At 46.3% G+C, this 19,550-nt stretch overlaps 1 protein-coding gene across 1 annotated transcript in view; it reads left to right on the top strand.

Moving 5' to 3' along the window:
- Positions 1–19,550, top strand: part of TRPC1 (transient receptor potential cation channel subfamily C member 1) — a 441,909-nt gene that overhangs the window by 130,981 nt on the left and 291,378 nt on the right. The window contains exons 3-4 of the mRNA XM_085633605.1: positions 2,028–2,129; positions 5,140–5,342. Coding sequence (XP_085489731.1) covers positions 2,028–2,129; positions 5,140–5,342 — 305 coding nt within the window. The remainder of the gene's footprint in view (positions 1–2,027; positions 2,130–5,139; positions 5,343–19,550) is intronic.

Here is a 19,550-nt window from a genome sequence, read left to right as displayed (position 1 = left end):
TCTAATCTAGATTGAGACCTATGAATCAGTGTGCAAAAAGTGCATTCTGTAGAATCAGTATTACTTATTCTCCAGGAATCAGAGCTTTTCTGGTTTCAGTGGCAGACTTAAAAGCAATCTGTGTTCTTTCTGGAGTATCTTTAAATTCAAGAGCTTACATCTAGAAAGGGGCCACATATGTGATTATAATCACTGCTAGAATAAGATTATCACAATGCCATTCCATTTACTTACTCCCTATAATAAATTCAAAAAGATGGATTATTCAAAGCAAAATATTAAATATTCAAGGTAGATAAGGCCATATTGTTGACCACCACATTCATGGTCACCCACCTCATCATGCTCCTGTGACTTCAATTCAATATTTATATATTCAATATTTATTAATTCAGGATTATGTCATACAATTCCTATACTACTCGTAATTTCCTGGCGCAGGAAAGAAGATAATATTGATGACTCATTTTGTTTTAAGCTTTAAAGCAAGAAAACAGTTTGCTTAAATGCAATAAAGCATTTTGTGATTGTTCTGAAAGGGACTATAAATATCCAGGGTGGATAATTGGGTTTTATTGACCACCACGTTGAAAGCCTATCTGCTGTCTTCGTCATGCTCCTGTGACTTTGACTGCACTTTACTGTTAATGGACTTATGGCATAACATTTCCAGACGTCCCTTATGCGGTAGGGCAGGAGAGCAGAAAACCGTCCTAAAGTGATTAACCTCTGGTAGACAGAGGAATAGAAAGTAAATAAAGAAAGGGGGCAACGCAAAAACACAAGACAGATAAACATCACAAAAGAAGCAAAAAAGAATCGACTAACAATAGGAGACTTATTGTGGCTCAAGTACAGATATTAGAGCTCATAAGAAAAATTTGCAAAGAAAAAGACTGATAGAGCACATTAATATAGAACAGAAAAGTGACCAACAAGGAATCACAAGAGAATGTATGCTAAATAAAATGCAAAGAGATTTTTTTCCTCGGCTTTTGAGGTAATCTTCTTAATTTTTACATACACTACATGTGTAATCGCCTGACATAAATATTTGTTAGATGTGAAACATTACTCTGTTGTCCAGATTTGTGACAATGTGAGTGACTCAAGTTAAGGAGCTTCACACTTTTGAAAAGGCAGAGATCACTTCCATAACACAACTGAGATCGGCTTGGGGATACACATGAATACATTTTGTGGACCATCCTCTGGGTATCATGTAATTCTCGCTGTTATGTCCAAGGTGTCAATCTATTAACTTCAAAGTAGCCTGTCTTGTTACTAGGGACTCTTTTTGGTGTGATCGCAGGGTAATGTCGGACATCTTACCCAACAAAAAATGTTTGCTCATCTTCCAAAACGTCTACTCACAATGTCAGTATGTCAAAATAATTGGGTTTGGAAAACTGTCTGATATAAAACCCATATTGTCAAGAAAGTTTGTATCCATTTCTAGTCTGTGATTTGTACAGAACACCAATATGGATTCCCGGCTAAATTATTGTTCTCTCCAATGAACCCTCATTTGCAGCTGATACCTGGAAGTCTTCCTTTCAGCAGATGATGCCTCACACATAAAATACAGTACAGTGACATTTACTTTCAATTTGTTTGAACCATGAACTCACGGTTTTATGGTAGCTCTGCTTTACAACATATGGAACAAGAAGATTGGAAACTAGTTAAAATGGCTATAGATGTACAACCCAGATCCCAGAGTTGCACAACATTCCTCAACAATATAGGTAACCTTTAGATCTAGGTACAGTTAAAAGATCATGACAAGCTGCAATGTCCTAACATACAGTGGTAGGTAGAACGTTATTCTATCATTGTTAGTATGCAAGTAACAATAATGATATAGCACTGTCTATAGATAGGTCTTCTATATGTGAAGTTTAGGAAGAATTGACTGTCATTGATATCAATATACTTTGTTGTTCATCTCACAGTTTGTTGTGTTGTCTTAACAGTTAATGCATCGCTTCTGTTTCTCAAGTCTTTCAAACTTTGTGTTTCTACAGTGCACGGATGCGCTGCTTGTGGCGATTGACTCAGAAGTTGTGGGAGCTGTTGACATACTGCTGAATCATAGACCGAAGCGATCAACAAGACCAACCATTGTAGTCAGTATCACTTCTAACAAGTTGCATGATAATGATGGCAATGATGTTCTTACATATATATATTTTACCATTTGACATGATGATTGAGGAAATTCATTGTAATAATTATATACATCGCAACTCTGGGAACTCCACCTTTCCCTTCTTGCCTCATTCATTTCACCTGTGTCATTGTTACACCCATCAAGCTCTGTAGTCTCCTCTTGTTTAACCTTTCACCTAAGAGGTGGGGTGGTCAATATAATGTTTATCGTAAGGTTTTTATGGTAGTGGATGTGTTGATTTCGTCAATTGAAATCACCAAAGGGTGGACAAAGTTCACAGTGGAAGAAGAGAGAAGAGGAGTACAGGGGGTCTTGTTTACTAGAGATCTGGTTGAAAGAGAGATATATAGGAGTCTGCTTAAGATCAGGTGTCTTTCCTTGTTCTTTGGCAGTCAGAGCGAGGAGGCAGGCATTCTGGTGTTTGGAGATTGCAAGACTGCACCTTGTCACTTCTAAATTCGACTGCCTAATGTGTCCCCCTTGTACTCAAGATAACAGAAATATTCCACTCTGAAATCCTTTGAGTTTGTATCAGTGTTGTAGTTTGACCAGCCTTATAGAGGTAATAAAAGTGCAGTCATATGCCCTCTCATTGCCATCAAACAGCAGTTGATTTTTTTGTTTAAAAAAGCAACAGTGTTTATTAAACAGCTTGAGGATGCAGTGGTTTAATATAGTAATTTTGAATACACTCACAATCAGCTACTAACCTAACAACAAACATTGGTAAATGCTTTAGGTTTCACCTATATGATTAATAATAAGTTAGGTTTGTTGTAAATTTTAGCTTGGTGCGCAGTTGTGCAATATAAGTCACTAAAACTTTGTTATAGTGTTATGACTTGTTTATTGAGAAAGGCAATATATTGTGCACTAACTGGTGGTAATATAAAGCATGGAGATTAGGTTTTGTCAATGTTGTGTTAGACATGTTACACAGCAGCGCGAGCTGCTATGCAGAACAGGTTCAAGATTAAAAAGAGCCCTAAGATGCGGTCAACGCTGATCGCGTCATAGCATTTTTAAAAAAAAACTGTAAGCCATGTTGTACAGCAACTAGTGCCGCTGTGCAAAATGTTTAAAAGTGTGGCATGTCGGCAGTGCTGAGAGCTGGAGTGGATGCATGTCCAGCCATGCATTGCAATAGAAGCACTTCTTAAGCTCATACATTTGCATGATGAATGTGTCCATATTTTAGACAAGCGTGAATCTCTGGTACTTTGGAATGGAAGTTTATTTACGGTGGGTGTCAGCATAACAGACAGACACTACCAGGTCTTGCAACTTCAAATGCCTTTCCTCAAGACTGACATGTTCATTCAAGTAAAGGCTGATGCATGTGTGTTGTCAATATGTAATTGCCACCTACGACACACAATGGCTACGGGGGTGGGGCAGGCTTTTTATCCTGCGTAAAATCCCAGATTGGATTCAAATGGTTGAAATTGTTGCAGATGAGGATAAATGGGAACTATTGGTATAAACCACTAGACTGCAACTGAAAAAGAGTCACTCCCGTGTTTCTTTCGGTTGATCTGCTGTTAGCTCTATATTATTCACTTGTTATTTAGGATGCATGACCATTCCTTCCACAATGGCGTGACATTAGCTAGTTATGTTTAGCAAGGCATCTCAATTTAGTACCCCACTAAGAGTTATAATAAATATGTGTGCTTGTTTGTGATACTTATTGATCTAGTCGCTGGTTTTTGCACCTCACTGAATCCAAGTCATGTAGGCCTACTCTTCAGCAATGCAATAGATCCTGAAAATTGCCGAATGTGTCCAAAGTCACTCCATCCAGAAGAATTTGGGGCATTGCACAATAAAACCAAATTGATATACTTTGGGGTTGGGTGGTCCAATATCTTCAGGACCAATTATAAATGTCTTTTACTCCAGAAACACACTTGATCAGCTGCACTTGCCAAGTCCTCTTGCATTGCTGGATCTAAGTGTCAGGGATTCTTAGTCTCAAGCAATGCCCTTTATGTGAGAATACCGATTAAGCGAGGAAAAATGCTAAAATGAGGAAACACTAGAATCCAGAAAAGAATGGCTTCCTGCTGTGCGGTGGCAGAAACCATTTACCAGCTTATTAAGATGCTTGTTTACTTTATTAAGATAAATCCAGTACAAGACAGAATTAAAAAAAGATAAACCAAGCCAAACCAGATGTGTAGGACACAAGTCTAAAAACAACTGTGAGCGCCCAAGGAAGCCACACTGGACTTCTTCAGTGGAGTTTCAGTGGTTTTAGTAGATCAACATTGTGATTTAACACCATCTCTAACCACACAAATGAGACCTATAGTGGGGGTGGGCACTTCTTCCCCAGGCTTCTCAGATTCCTTACACTCCTCGAGCTTCACAGACTCCCATTCTTAAAACGAATGAAAGCATTCCCAGATGTGTTCCATTTGGGCTACAAAATGACGATTTCAAAATGGAATTATATTTTGATCATGGAAACTATTCTGTATTTACTTGCACTGCATCTCCATTTGAATTGGGAAATTGTAATTCATATGATATGGATCACACTCTTACCTGCAACATTAATTATCCTTCATTTCAATATGCAAGAGGCTGTTCAGTGTACTCACAGTTCAATTATTTTAGCAGTCAAATACTTTTTTAGTCAGTACAGGAAATCCACCAACACATGATTTATTGTTATTGCCATTCGTCACAGAAGAATATTAATTGTCTACAAGGGTGTTTTCACAACAGTGAAATAAAACAAATCTGTGGGGCGATCAGAGGGAGGCATATTCTGTGTACACCACCCTAACGAGATTTGTTGTTGCATGAAAACATAAAACCAATTTCCACATACGAATTCATGGTAAAGTATGTTTAGGGAAGGTTAGAGAAGTGTGGAATGGATTATCAAAATTAACCTAAAATGTATGCATATCCTCTGCAGGTTTTCCACCTCACCAATGGTTTTGCTCCCATTCTAGAAACTAATGGAGAGGATACAGAACCCAGAGTATTCAACAACCATGGATGTGGCACCAGTCATTCTTGCAGCTCATCGCAACAACTATGAGATACTGACCATGCTACTGAAACAAGATATCTCGCTTCCGAAGCCCCATGCTGTGGGATGTGAATGCACTCTGTGCACTGCGAAAAACAAAAAGGACAGTCTGCGGCATTCCAGGTCAGAGTTCTTGAACAGATCATGGGTTTTCACCATCACTAAAAGCATTATTTTGCTTAGGCCACATTGATCTATATGTTAGTTACTCTCATAAAAGCTTTTTTTTTTTTTTTTTTTTTTGAAACCGTTTATTACAAATCTCAAGAATATACAGATATGGGCCTACAACCTTCCGGCCGGCCGCTAGGAATGACAGGAGCATATGACATACGTTCATAAAACACTTGGTGTTGCAGAGGAGCATAATCAGGAGGTATCAATGCCGTGGGCCATATCAGTCAGACCCCACAATACGGTTTCATTTTATACAAACAACAAGAAAAAACCACACCCACAAGGCAACCCGCAATCGACAGTAGCAGCACGTGCTCCCCGAATGGGGAACCCCAAGTATCCACAGGAGTCTAAAGAGGGGAAGGGGAACAGAGCAAGGACTGGGGGAACCCTGTGCCCGGGGCTGGGGGAAGGAGTCAGCTAAGGGGACGGGGCTGGTGAGGCAGCAGGCAGCAGTGGTGGCGCGCAGATACCCCCGCGATAGGCGTTCCAGGGGCCCCATACTTTCACCCATGTCCCAGGCTTACCCCTCGCCACATACACCACCTTTTCTCGAAACATGCACCAGTCCATGTGTTCTTTCCAGGCCGACACCGCCGGGGGCTTCTGGGATCCCCACAGTTGAGCAATATCACGCTTAGCTACCATATATCCCAGAGTCACCCACCACATCTGCGGAGCCGAGTAGTCAGTTGGTTCCCACACATTCAACAGGCACCTCCTCGCTTCAGGCAGCAGCGCGACACGCGTAACCACTCGCAGGACCTCGTGCACACCACGCCAAAATCGCTCCACCTTCGGACATTCCCACAAAATATGCAGAAAGGTCGCCAAAGCACCACACCCACGCTTACACAACCCATCCTCAGCATAGCCCATACACAGAAGCCTTGGCCCCGTCATGTAGACCCGGTGGAGTATCTTAAGCTGGACGAAGCGAAGGCGAGCCGGTATGGCCACCTCCTTCGGAGAGGCCACCGCGGAGATCCAGTCCTCGTCGTCCAACTCCAGCCCATCGGCAACCCAAGCCTCTCGGAGGCCAGTTAGCAAGCCCGAGCGGTCATTGATCAGTTTTTTGTAAATAAGTGAGATCGTGCTGTCTGGGACATGGCCATCTAGCACTCTGTCCTCCAGGGGGGAAGACTCCGGGATGGAGGCAACGTCTGGGAAGACGGAGCCCAGTGCATGACGGACCTGCAAGTACCGAAAGTATTCACTGTCCTGCAGCTGAAACTCCGTCTGCAGCATCTCGAATGTTTTAAATCCCCCCCTCGTCCAGAGATCCCCAACTTTACTGATGCCTATCGTGTCCCACTTCTCGAAGCCCTTCGAGGTCCACAGGGAGCCCAACCTCTCAGACGCGTACAGCGGTGACGCCCGGGTCAAACGGTCCTTCCACCCCATAGCTGCATTAGCCGCGTGCCATACTCGCACCATGACACGCGTAGGTCCCGTCAGGCGAGCGTCGGACGCGCCAGAGTAGAGCGCTCGATTGTAGTCGCCACCGGGCAGTAGCATCTTGTCCATTTCAAATGCCGGGTTCAAGGCGGGCCCGTAGAGGCCATGGTTGATTGCAGCTAACTGGGAGGCCCAGTAATACCGTTTAATATCCGGGAGGGCAATCCCCCCGTCGTACCATGGGAGCGTCAACTTTGCCAGGGCAATATGCGGCCTCCCGTCCCAGAACAGGCGGCGCTGTAGACTCTCCACCTCACGGAAGTAGCGCGCCGGGACTAAGTCCATAGTGTTCTGGAGAGCGTACAGGAAGCGTGGCAACGACATCATCTTAAACAGCGCCGCCCGGCCGAGCGGCGAAAGCGGCAGGCGCCGCCAGCGCGTGACGTCCTCCTTCAAGCGCTGGAGGGGGGGGAAGCAAGTTCCGCTCGTAGCGGGCCTCCGGGTCCAGAGTAATGTAGACACCCAGGTACCTAAACCCCTGAGAGGCAATCTGGATCGGACAGCCCCGCGGGAGGACGGGAGCCTCCCCGGAGAGCACAAAACACACATGATTTAGCCCAGTTGATGACAAGGCCTGAGTTGCGGCCGAATGAACGTAAAACATCAACCAGGACTATTAGTGATTTACGTGGGGAGGCTAGGTACAAAAGGATGTCATCAGCATATAGGGACACGCGGTCCTCGTACTCGGGGGTCCAACGGAGACCACGGATGGAAGGATGCCACCGCAGCCACTCCGCCAGGGGCTCCAAGGCCAGCGCAAACAGGAGCGGCGACAAGGGGCAGCCCTGCCGCGTGCCCCGGCCCAGCTCGAATGGGGCCGATACTCTTCCATTTACCACCACCTGCGCCAATGGGCCCGAATACAACAATTTGACCCAACTGATGAAACCCGGGCCAAATCCAAACTTCGCCAGCATCGCCCAAATGTATGGCCACTCAAGCGTGTCAAACGCCATGGTCGCGTCTAAGGACGCCAGTATGGCCGGCTCCCGCACGAATGGAACACGTGCGAGCACCCCGTGCAAGCGCCGCAGATTAAGGGCCGTGTTGCGATGGGGAATAAAGCCGGACTGGTCTTGATGGACCAGATCGCCCACCACGCCGACCAGCCGATTGGCCAGCACCTTGGCAAGAATTTTGGGCTCCGCATTTAAGAGCGAGATAGGCCGATAGGATATAACCCGGTCCCGAGGTCTCCCTTCCTTGTGGATCACCACGATTGTAGCCAGACGCTGGTCCAGCGGGAGGGAGCCCAGCGAGTGGGCCGCCAGGAACATCGCGCGAAGGTGGGGTGCCAATGCATCCGGTCGCAACTTATACAACTCGATAGGGATGCCATTCGGGCCCATGGCCTTGCCAGAGGCGACCGAGCGTATGGCGAGGGCAATTTTGTCGGAGGTGGGAGCGGCATCCAACGACACCCTGTCCTCCTCCGAAAGGGAAGGCAGCGCGATATCCCTAAGCAGGGCATGGGAATCCTCCTCCGAGCAGGGAGAAACCGGGGAATACACTTCACGGAAATAATCCGCGAAACAGGAGACAATTTCTTCTGGCTCGGTTACACTCACACCATCCATCCTCTCAATCAGCGGGACCACACGATTCGCTCTCTCCTTTTTATCCAACCACGCAAGCAGTTTACCAGCCTTATCACCCACATCATACAGTCGCCCCTGTTGCTCCCTACTGAGGCCCCTGGCCGCCTCCGTGACGAGGGCCCTGTAGGCCGCCTGCTTAAGCTGTAGGACATGTAGCGCAGCATCTGTCACCCCACCCTCTAGATCACCCTCCAATTCGGCAATTTCGGCCTCCACCCGGGTCACCTCCTCCCGCTCGCGCCTCCAGGCATGGGAAATAAGGGATAGGGCCTCCCCTCTGAGAACTGTCTTGAAGGCTTCCCACAGGGAGATAGCCGAAGGGACGGACCCCACATTCTCATCAAAGTATCGCTGTAAGGATTTAATCAAGTCAGCGCGAATGGTGGGGTCGCGCAGGTACCAGGCATTGATTGGAACTACCCTGCCCTCACCCCTCGGGCAGACATCAAAGTGTAACAGGAGCGGGGAGGGATCTGAGATACCCCGCGCCAAATGGCGCACCTCTCCAACCCTCCCAACATAGGCCGCCGGGACAAGGACATAATCAAGCCGTGAGAGGCTACCATGGGCCCCCGAGTGGAAAGTGTACTGCAGCTGCGTGGGATGTTTTAAGCGCCAGCAGTCCACCAATCCCAGTGTATCCAGGAGGCCGGACAGCCACGCCTGTGCCCGGGGGAGGTCCCTAGGGGGGTGACGATCCACAGTCCCAGAAACCACCGCATTGAAGTCCCCCCCAACCACCAGAAGCCCCCCCGGAAGGCCAAGGAGGAGGCGCCCCAGGTCTGCAAAAGTGGTCAACTGTAGCCCCGTTGGGACGTATACTGATACAAAGACAACTACTTTGCCCTCCATTCTCCCCACCAAGACAGTGTAGCGTCCCCTATCATCATGGAGCACCTCATCAATTTCCAACGGGAGCGAGTTCTTCACCATGATGCCCACACCCCGTGAGCCCGACGTGAAGCCCGAGTGGGCCACCAAACGGTAGCCACGCCGATTCATGGCACAAAAAGAATTACCAATAAGGTGTGTCTCCTGCAGAAAGACTACATCGGGTGAGATTCGTTTCAAATACTGCAGGACCACACCTCGTTTGATCCTATCCCCCAGTCCATTAACGTTCCAAGACAACAAAGTCAAGTCCCTACCCCCCATCACACACAGAAGCCATCATTCGTCCCCCCGAGAGCACCTTAAGACCAATACAAAAAAGGGTTTGCCTTGTGGTAAAAACGAACAACACCCCACCCCAACCCACCCACCCCAACAGAACTCCCCCCTCCCTGCACCCCTGCATGAGCCCGAACAGCCCCCCCAAAGTGCAGTGTGCCTGTCGCCCCATAGATGGTTAAACTAACTAAGCCCCCAGAGGAGGAGGGAGAACCCCCAAGAGACCCCACACGACCTCCACAGGAGGGGAACTTACTCGAACAGACGAACAGTCAAAAGTGACATCAAGTTTGTCCAGAGCGAGGCCTAATATTAGTCCCTCAGTCCTGATCCGGCGAGCCCTCTCCCCCAACCGCTCCCCCCCCACCCCCCCGAGCCCGATCCCCAGACAAAGTATCCAGCCAGTCCCCGGCCGCTTCGGGACGATCAAAAAAGTGCGTGCGGCCATCCACCTCCACCCGCAACTTAGCTGGGAAAAGCATCGCATACTTGAGGTTTAGGTCCCGTAGACGACGTTTGACTCCGAGAAAGCTCAGTCTCTGCTTTTGGACCGCTGGGGTGAAATCAGGATAAAAATTTATGTCCATATTGTCGAGTCTGACCGGTCCCTGTAGTCTGGAGGATTGCAGAATAGCATCTCTGTCCCGAAAGTTGAAAATACGGGCAATGAGAGGCCTCGGAGGGGCTCCGGTCTTAGGCCTTCCCCCGGGAACCCTGTGGGCCCGTTCCACCGCGAAGAATTTACTCAGCCCCCGGGGCTGGAGATGGGTGAGAATCAAGTCCTCCACGAATAGGTCCGCCGCCGCCTCCTCACGTCCCTCAGGCACCCCGATAATGCGGACATTGTTCCTCCGGGCCCAACCCTCGGAATCCTCCAAGCGGCGATCCATCAGCGCACTCGCCTGGCCAAGCCGGCGCACCTCCTTTTGGAGGGTCGCCACATCTGTCGTGAGGCCCGATGTGGTGTGGGCCAAAGAATCGACCCGATCATTGGTCTTGGATAGATCGGCCCTCACCAAGCCAACATCCACGAGGACCGAGTCTATCTTCTGCGCCAGTGTATGAAAACGCTGGCTCACCGAGGCCTTCATCTCGGCGATAGCACCCATGACATCCCGCAGGGTCAGATCCGCGGGCAGAGCAGGAGCATCAGTCGGGCCCTCAGGGGACCTACGCGGCACCTCGGGAGATCCCTTCTGGAGGGTGTAGCGGTCCATGCTGTTAGACTGATGGGCTGCGCCACGTCGGGTCGATTTCACCTTTGCCCGGTCACCATCTTGCTTTGTGGACATGGTTCCAGTCCCCCGATCGTGCCAATCACGTCGTAAAGGGCAGGCAAGCCGGTTCACGGGCTCCAGGGGGGGGCCACCACGGATCCGCGGGGTGGATCACAGCCGGCGGGCCGGCAGGGTACCCCCACGAGGCCACACCACCTCACAGTGCCCCGCGACCCAACCTCGCCAAGACAGCAAGGAGGGTGCAAAAGCGAAAGTGAAAGTGCGGGGTACGCGAGTCGCCGAGCCCTGCCCGCCGCTGTTGTTCACTTTGTCTCCGGATAGCCCCACAGATCCAATCCGGGGTTCGGCGTGGAGAAGGCCGCAAACCTCGATCGGTGTTCCCGCCGGCGTCCGAGGTCCAATTTGGAAGCGGAAAACGGGTGCCACCTCAGCTCGGGCTCACCAAAACAGTCCCCTCATCTAGGACAGGATATTTTCAGGATATGTGTAGGAGGTCACGGAGGTCCTCGGGAGCCTCGCACCTACGCGGCCATCTTGGTTGCGCGCTAGGCTCCTCCCCTCATAAAAGCTTTTTAATGAGAATAGGATGAAGTCAGCTTATATCTGAGACCATTAACTTGTTCATAGCTTACTTATTTGTATCACAAACGTGACTTAAAGGACGTAACTGTACATGCAAATAGATTATTTTCCTTTTTAAAATCCTAGTTCACAGTAATTGATGTACAATTGAGTTTGCAGAAGCCACTTTGGACTTACAGATATTCCATATTTCCTGCTAATTGTAATTGAAATATTCATTCCATATTTCAATGGTGTAACTATAGTATTGGAAACATTTTGAAATCACTATTTTCTAGTGTGGTGAAAGGATATCATCTTGTGTGAAAACACAACCCTTTGTCTTTCTTTGCACCACTATTGGACCTCCACTGAAGAGTGCTTGGATTACTTACTAGTACTGTTATCCAGAATCAATGTCGTCCCCATACCAGACCTGACATAAAGGATGCTGTCAGCCTCCTGAGACAGTTTACCTAATACAAAGGAGAAGGAAAAAGGAAGAAAAGCTTTTTCCTAAATAAAAATATATCTTCCCTTATTACTATTTCTAATACCCCACCCCTTCTCCAGAACTGGAAGGCTCTATATATCAAAACTACATGACAACTTCCTGGCTGGTAGGGTGGAAACCTAGGACAGGGACGATGAAGACATAGATTTAGAGTACTGAAGAATACCAGTAAGCAAACCAGGCATTATCTACTCATCTGTCTTGTTCATCACAGCCCTGACATACATGCAAATATATCCAACATATTTTCCCAGGTACGCCTTAAAGAACAACTTACCTGGAATGAAATGCCTGAAACAAAATGTACATTACATAAGAAAGCAAACTTAGTTATAATACATTTATTTAGAAGGTGATTTTAATAATTCCGACATAGATTTTCTCCCACTGGAACCAAAAACATGGAGGTGGTAACGGGTAAAAAGTATGAGAACAAGACCAAATAAAAGATGTACAAACTCATATAGTGAACTCTGCCTGTTTCAGCCCAGGAAGCTGCTGTACCTCTGGTTGATGATCCTTGAATCCCTTCAGGAAAGTCAAGTTCAAAGAGACACAGGTCTGAGTTATTGCTTGACTCACCATATGGCTTAGAGTAGCAGAATACATCTTCTTCTTAGTGGGAGCTCCAGAAATAAATAATACACCACAAGAGTGAAAAAAAATCTTTTTTTCTAAATAAATTAACAAAGCCCTACAGACATCTAAATAATGAAGAGCTTTATCTTCACCCTTCTGGATTAAAAATACTTAAAACACATCTCCGGAAAAGTATGGAACCAAGACTTTGGGAGTAAATCCAGGACCAAGACATAATACAACTAGTTCTGCAAAAATATAAGTGTGAAAAAGAAATTACTAAGGAACTCTAGTACCCCAACATATGGGCAGATATAATTGCTGTCAACAATTAAACCTTACAGAAAGCCATAGTAAATTAAACAATTGTAAAGATTCAGGAGGACCCTTTAATCCTTTTAAAACTTCAGGAATATCCCACAAGGGATGGGAGAATAAACAATTAGACTTTTATCCCTGAAACCTTTAAGGAACGATTTTGCAATTGAGACTGTCTGTCCATTGAGCATTTAGTATTGAACCTACAAAACCCTTTAAAAATTTAGTTTGAAGGAAAATGAGGATAAGAAAAGGACTACAAGTACAAGGAGATAACTACTCTCCCTGACACCATCACTCAAAATGATCCCAATGTTTCAGATAATTAGTTATGGTGGAGCAATGTCAAGATTGCTGGAAAGCTAATGACACTTCTCAAGAACAGCCTTGTAATTGTAACCTTCTTATTCAATTAACTAACCATAAGGCAAATGTGTGTCAGAACCGATAAGAATAGGAGTGGATGCTGAAGCGATATGGTGTTAGAGGAGATTGCCATATTGAGAAAAGTTGGGAACAATGGTTGATTTGACGATTTAGGAGCAACTAATATCACCGTTGCTGCTTCCTCCGCAACTTCCTTGGGGAAGGGTGTAGAAGGAAAGTAGGAAACAAATACAGGAGACCATGACTTGTTATCAAGATTAGGGAATAGCCCTTCCAATTGCAAATAAGGAACAAATGAAGTACCTTGGTGAATATTCTTGATGCTGCAGGAATCCTTAACTGGAGAAATTTGAATGGGAATTGATGGCTTTGCCCTGCAAACCTTAGCTATTGCTGACAATCAGGATGAATTGGTACATAGCAATAGGGATCCTAGAGATCGAGAGTCACCAAAACATCTCCTGGGTTAATCTAAATAATTACTGATAGAAGAAAATCGCCATTTTGAAAGAAATATTACCAACTAGCTTTTTTATTTCTCTCAGATTAAAAATCATTCAAAAGTCTTGCTCTGTTTTGGTGAGCTAGAAAAAGAATGAAAAACAATCTTGAGGGACTAGAATTATCGCTTGTTTTGTGAGAAGCAAGGACATACCTCTTTGTAATGCGTGATGTCTAACTAACAGATGAGGAAGAGGAGTAACTGTGATATATAATATTTCAGGTAGAGTTTACTAAATTTGATAGAATAGCCATCTTTGAACACCTTTAGAACCCAAGAATCCTTTGTTAGAGGAATCCAAGATTTGTAAAATGCTTGTATCTGCCCTCTTACCAAAGCTGAGTCAGCATTGCTAGGCCTCAGGGGGCTATTTATGCTGTTTCTGAGAGTTACACCAGGGTTTGAAAGACAATAAACCCCCAGATCACAATATTAGCCTCACATTGAAGGGGCTGACTACTTTCTTGCAAACTCTGTGGACCCTTGAGAGCCACAAAGGAGTGAGAGTGACTTGGAGTCCTTCTAAAGGGTTTAAGGATCTTAAACTCCCCTGCAGATTTTTCAATACGTCTGAGAAGCAGTACACAAGCTCAGTGAGAGGATATGAGCCCACCAGACATCTTCAGCTTTGTTGTCAGCTGGTATGCAAACAAACTAGGTCTATGTTTAAGGTTGTTTGTCCACCTTCCAACTTTCTAAGATTATGCCAGAGATGTAGCTAAGGACCGAAAAAATGTGATATCAGATATAAAACAGACTAGTGACTCCATAAAACCAAGAAGAGGAGCAGGAGCGTCCCCTTTCTGTACACAGTCAAAAAGTGTGAAAGTCCTTTAACATGGTTTGAGTTGCATAAACAGTATAATTTCCAACCTGTAAGGAGACATTTAAGGCTGAACAATAACACTTTAATGCACTTTCTGCTATCTTATCGCTAGAATAGGGCTTGGCTTCCTCTGAAGCTAGGGAAGATGTAGGCACAATGGTAGCCAGCATGGAATTAACCTTTGACACCTGGAGATATTCTTCTTCAAATTCTGGCAATCCATAGCATTTATTTAGTAAACAAGGAGTGCTTGATTTATCAATATCCTTCCATTCCTTAAATTTATGTTCTTAATTATTGTACACACAGGAAAAGAGTCTAAAGGAGTCTATTAATGGGTATGAAAATCTTCAGGTGCCCAAAAAGCCCTATAATTCTGTTATATGTGCAAGCACTTCATGAAACTGGTTTTCTTTAGGTAAAGGATCAAAGAGTCAACTGTATCCATTGCATATGAACCAAGAGGTGCACATTTTGAAGGGCATACTGAGCAGGACCCTAATGCAGCCACTGAATCAGCAATCATTTCTTGCAATTCATAAAGAGAGAGAAGCTCTTCATCATCCTCAAACACCAGTTTCACATTATGTGTCTTCTTGGTGCACTTCTTTAGCTGCTTTGTTTCAGAAAGGTACTGAATAAAAAAAGAAAACTCTAACTTCCTTAAATACAGTATTGTCCCACAACAAATATCGCTTCACATGAGAACAACAATCCAACTGAGGTTAGAAAATAATTATTCTTTTAACTCCTCTGTTTCCAGCAGTTGGGATGGGTCATTTGAACAGGTGATTAAAAGACATTAGACTTCCAAAATCTCTGCAAAGGAGAGCCCTGTTTCTGAATAAAACGCTTTTCCTATGATGAAGCAGAATGAGTGCAAATTCAAAAGAGTTCACATACTTGTAACTTTCTCTAGAAGCCGCTCAAAAGTGCACAGAGTAAGAAAGCTCATATTGAAACCTCCAACCCGATTAAGCATGGTCTGACTACTCTGTGCTTCACTCACTAAAGATCAGTGAGCATGTCGGCATTATGTGGAAAACTGTGTCTCACTCTTGCAGGGACCAAACTTGTTGTTCCCTACTCCCGCTACGTTAGAGCAAGGGAGTGAGCAGGCACAGAAGGTTCTTAAACACTTCTCTCACAGCAGCGAGCGGCTTCTTTAAAAAAGAATCTTGTAATTTAAATCTTGCATTGGCAGAAATTCCACCAAACATTTTTAAATACAGTAAATGAAACATTACATTAGAAATTAACTTACCTTTACTGGACAAACGTTTCCATAGGAGACAGAACCAAGGGGTTTCATTGGAGATGGAAATATAGGGAGGAGGTTAGGAGTTTTAGAAATAGTAAAAAGTAAGCAAAGATTTTTTTCTGAGAGACACTTTTCTGCCTCGGTTACTTTGTGTTGGGCACACTGTCTTAGAGAGGCTGACCCCCTTATGTATGTTAGGACTTAGACAAGGAAGAGTGATAAGGAGGTAATGAGGTTTGTATTTTGCCCAAGTCCCCATGTCCTTCTTTATATAGAAATTGCTGCTTAACCTCGTACGGCCATAACGGTAAGCAAATGTGTGAATGCTGCCACACAGGGTAATTCGTCTTCAAAAGGATGGTTACTAACTTAAAGAGCATTTTTAGGTCTCGGCCTGGTGAAAGCAGCGCTTGCGCTGCTCTCGTCATACGAGGGCTTCTTGGAATCGATACGATTCCAGAAGTCGTCTCGCGGCTCCGCCTTCAATTTTCATTGGTGCGCGTCGTTTTGCGTTATAGATTAGGCAAAACACAGTGTAATGATTGCTCCGGAGGCAATAATTACACTGAGGGTTGCCACCCTGTCCTCTTTTGGCCCCGCCCACCGGGATTGGATCTTTTACCGGCGGCGTTAGACTATGGCCTTTAATTACTGGGGAAGCACTATTTGTTCCCCCTTCCCCCTGTCTCTCTCCCCGAGACTTGTTTATTTAATTGATTTGCCGCGCGGGCCACTTTCACCGCGCTTGTTTATTTTCATTTTCATCTTACTAAATTGCACAAACGTGGTCTGTTTCGGCCGCGCTTGTAACATTGTGACTTGTTTATTTAATTTATTCGCGCGCGGGCCACTTTCACCGCGCTTGTGTAATTTCATTTTCATTGGGTCATGCACAAGCGTGGTCCGCAACGGCCGCGCTTGCTTATTTACTTAATTCTTTTCTTCTTTCTTGCCTTCCCTGAGACAGTGTGTGGATGCGAGGCCTCCGCGCCCCCACAGAGGGCCTGCACAGAACAGTAGCAGCCGCCAGAGTTGCGCTGAGGCAGCCACAGTAAGAGAGCTGTAAACAGCCATTGTTAAGAGCTAAGGGAGAGCCCTGCAAACAAAGAGAGGGCTCCCCGCACCGTGCACTGCCCCTCGGCGGCATAGCCCCGTTAGGCCTCGTCTGAAACCTCCTCGCATGCTCGGCTTTTCTGAGAGTCTTGCAGGCCACTGCACAATGGAATCCTGGCCCCTCCTCCCCTCTGCAGAAATCTGCTTACAGGCTACCTCCTTTATTCCCCGTGTACTTCCTTTGTGTGCCTTTGTTTTGTTTTTTAAACGGCTGAACACTCGTGACTTTTTTTAATTACGGGCAGAAATAATGAAGGAAAAACCTAGAAGTTTTCACGGCTGCTGCGACTGTAGGCAATTAAGTTGTATGTTTTTAATCACTTCAACGAGCGTGGCGCCCGCTAGGGATACCACTCTCACTTTGTTTATTTATATTGTCTCGGCACTTTAGGTACCGCGCTTGTTTATTTTATGGATTGGCCGCGCGGGCTGCTTTCACCGCGCTTGTTATCCTTACCGCGGTACTGTGTAAATATAGTAATTCCTATGGAGTTGACTGCAGCGCGGGCTTCATCACTGTTACGGTGAGCGAGGGAAATGCGACCTCGGAAGACCTCAGGCTGGGTTTGAGCCTCGTGTTAAGATGGCTCGACACTTCTCTTTGCGGGAGTTCCGGCAAACCTGGAGGGACGAAATGTAAACACATATCAGGCAGCCTGGAGGGGGACCACTGAGGAAGAGAGACCGGCAGGGGAGAAGGACAGAGGAGCATCGGCGACAGGAGGAGGGCCACGTGGAGCCGGTGCGTGAATGGAGCTCCTTACCCGTGGCTTCTGTCAGGTGCCCCTCAACCAGAGGCTGTGCTCGTACCTCTGTTCCCTACGTGGGGCCCCTGCGGTGTCTTCCCGTGTGGTTCACCAGAGGCGACCGGAGCGTCCCCGGCCGGGTTACTTGGAGCTGGCCAAGAGCCTCCTGGAGGGGAGCAGGAACATCAGCAGGACGGAGGCTCCCAAGGACCCCGTACCCGAGATTAGAACCAGCTGAGGAGTGGGACTAGTGGAGCAGCTCATCAGTGATCTGGTAAAAGGCCTCAGTGGGCTGGGGTCATATTACTTTACATTCACAAGAAGGGTGCAGTGGATCATGACAGGCGCACTTCCTAATGATAATCCACCTGACCCTATTACTGGTAGTTTAAACATTACTGCACGCAGACTCTTCATTGCAGCTACTTAGAAGTGCTGCACTGTATGTTGAATGGCGCATTAAATTGACTTCAGTGCACGCTTGAGAGTGGACATGCACACTGGCAGAGATACTAATCCAAGTTACTACCATCAGCATGTTTACTCCCAACATAATTATTTAGATTAGCAAAGTGTCACTACGCAGTGGTACTATTTAATGCTGTCAGATGTTTCTGTCAAAACTGTACTGCATGGTACATTGTCCCCAGCATTGCTCATACACCCCCACGTTGTTTACACTGTCTTACCACCAACGTGATCACAACTTCTTTATGGGCATTTTAGTACCATTCACTTATTACCGCTCCGTAGAAATGCTCTCTGGTGCTATCGAGCGACCTTGGAATCCCTCACTTTCTCCTGAACATGCTTAGAAAATTGCATGAAGGCAACTATGCCCAAATAAGGCATGGGAAGCATGGGGCACTCACTCCACCCATCCCAATTAATAGAGGGGTCAGACAGGGCTGTGTGTTCACTCCCACCCTGTTATGTATTTACATTAATGGACTGGTTGGTGTGCTGACTGGACTGAAGGATATAGACGCCCCAAAGCTAGCGCAAAAGTTAATTCCAGCAATGATGTTTGCAGATGACACCCACCAGGGCCAGACTGGGAACCGAAACCAGCCCTGGCGAACTGTTCGGCCAGCCCCCCTGGAGGGAACGTGGAGCAGCCGAGCCGTTTGCTAGGGCCGGTTTTGGCTGATTTTGTTACAGGGGGCCCATATTGTTGACCCCCGGTAACAAAAACGGCCCCTCAGGGGCCCGAAAACCGGCCCCCGCACTAGCGGCTCACCGGGTGAACACCTGGTGCCCGCTACATCCAGTCCGGCCCTGACACCCACCTGCTTTCCAAGTCACCGATGGGCATCCAGAGAATACTCAATGGGTTCTGTGAGTTTTGTAGAACTTAGGGGCTGGAGATCAACATACAAAAGACAAAATATATGGTCTTTAACCCCGCTTGTACAACCCGTCCTAACCCTCATATGAATGGTATCCAACTTGAGCGGGTATCTGTTTTTGACTATTTAGGTCTCACCCTAACAGAAACAAAGCATTTGCAATGCAATAGGTCTCGCATTTACTTGACTTTAAGCTACTGGCATTGTATATGATAATGCATTTAATTTATGTTTTAAAAACAAAAATAAAAGGCATTGTCATTAGCAATCTCAATAGCTCACACTCACGTAAATGCGAGACCTATTGCATTGCAAATGCTTGTTTTATCTGTTTTTAGAAAAAGTCATGAAAGTTCCTCCTGCGGTTCTCAAGATAAACGAGGCAGAAACAATTTAGTTCTTTACACCTAGTCACAAGGGGCTGTGACATATAGCTGAGTCCACATGGGCAGTTCTTGCTCCCGCTGCCTAACTTTGCTTACCCTTTCACAGGGATATCACTATTCGTGTCATCTCTGACGCAACTGTACC

This window comes from Triturus cristatus, chromosome 11, assembly GCF_964204655.1.
Source record: "Triturus cristatus chromosome 11, aTriCri1.1, whole genome shotgun sequence".
NCBI lineage: Eukaryota > Metazoa > Chordata > Amphibia > Caudata > Salamandridae > Triturus > Triturus cristatus.
Note: the sequence above shows the minus strand (reverse complement) of the source record. Positions and strands in the feature narration are given on the sequence as shown.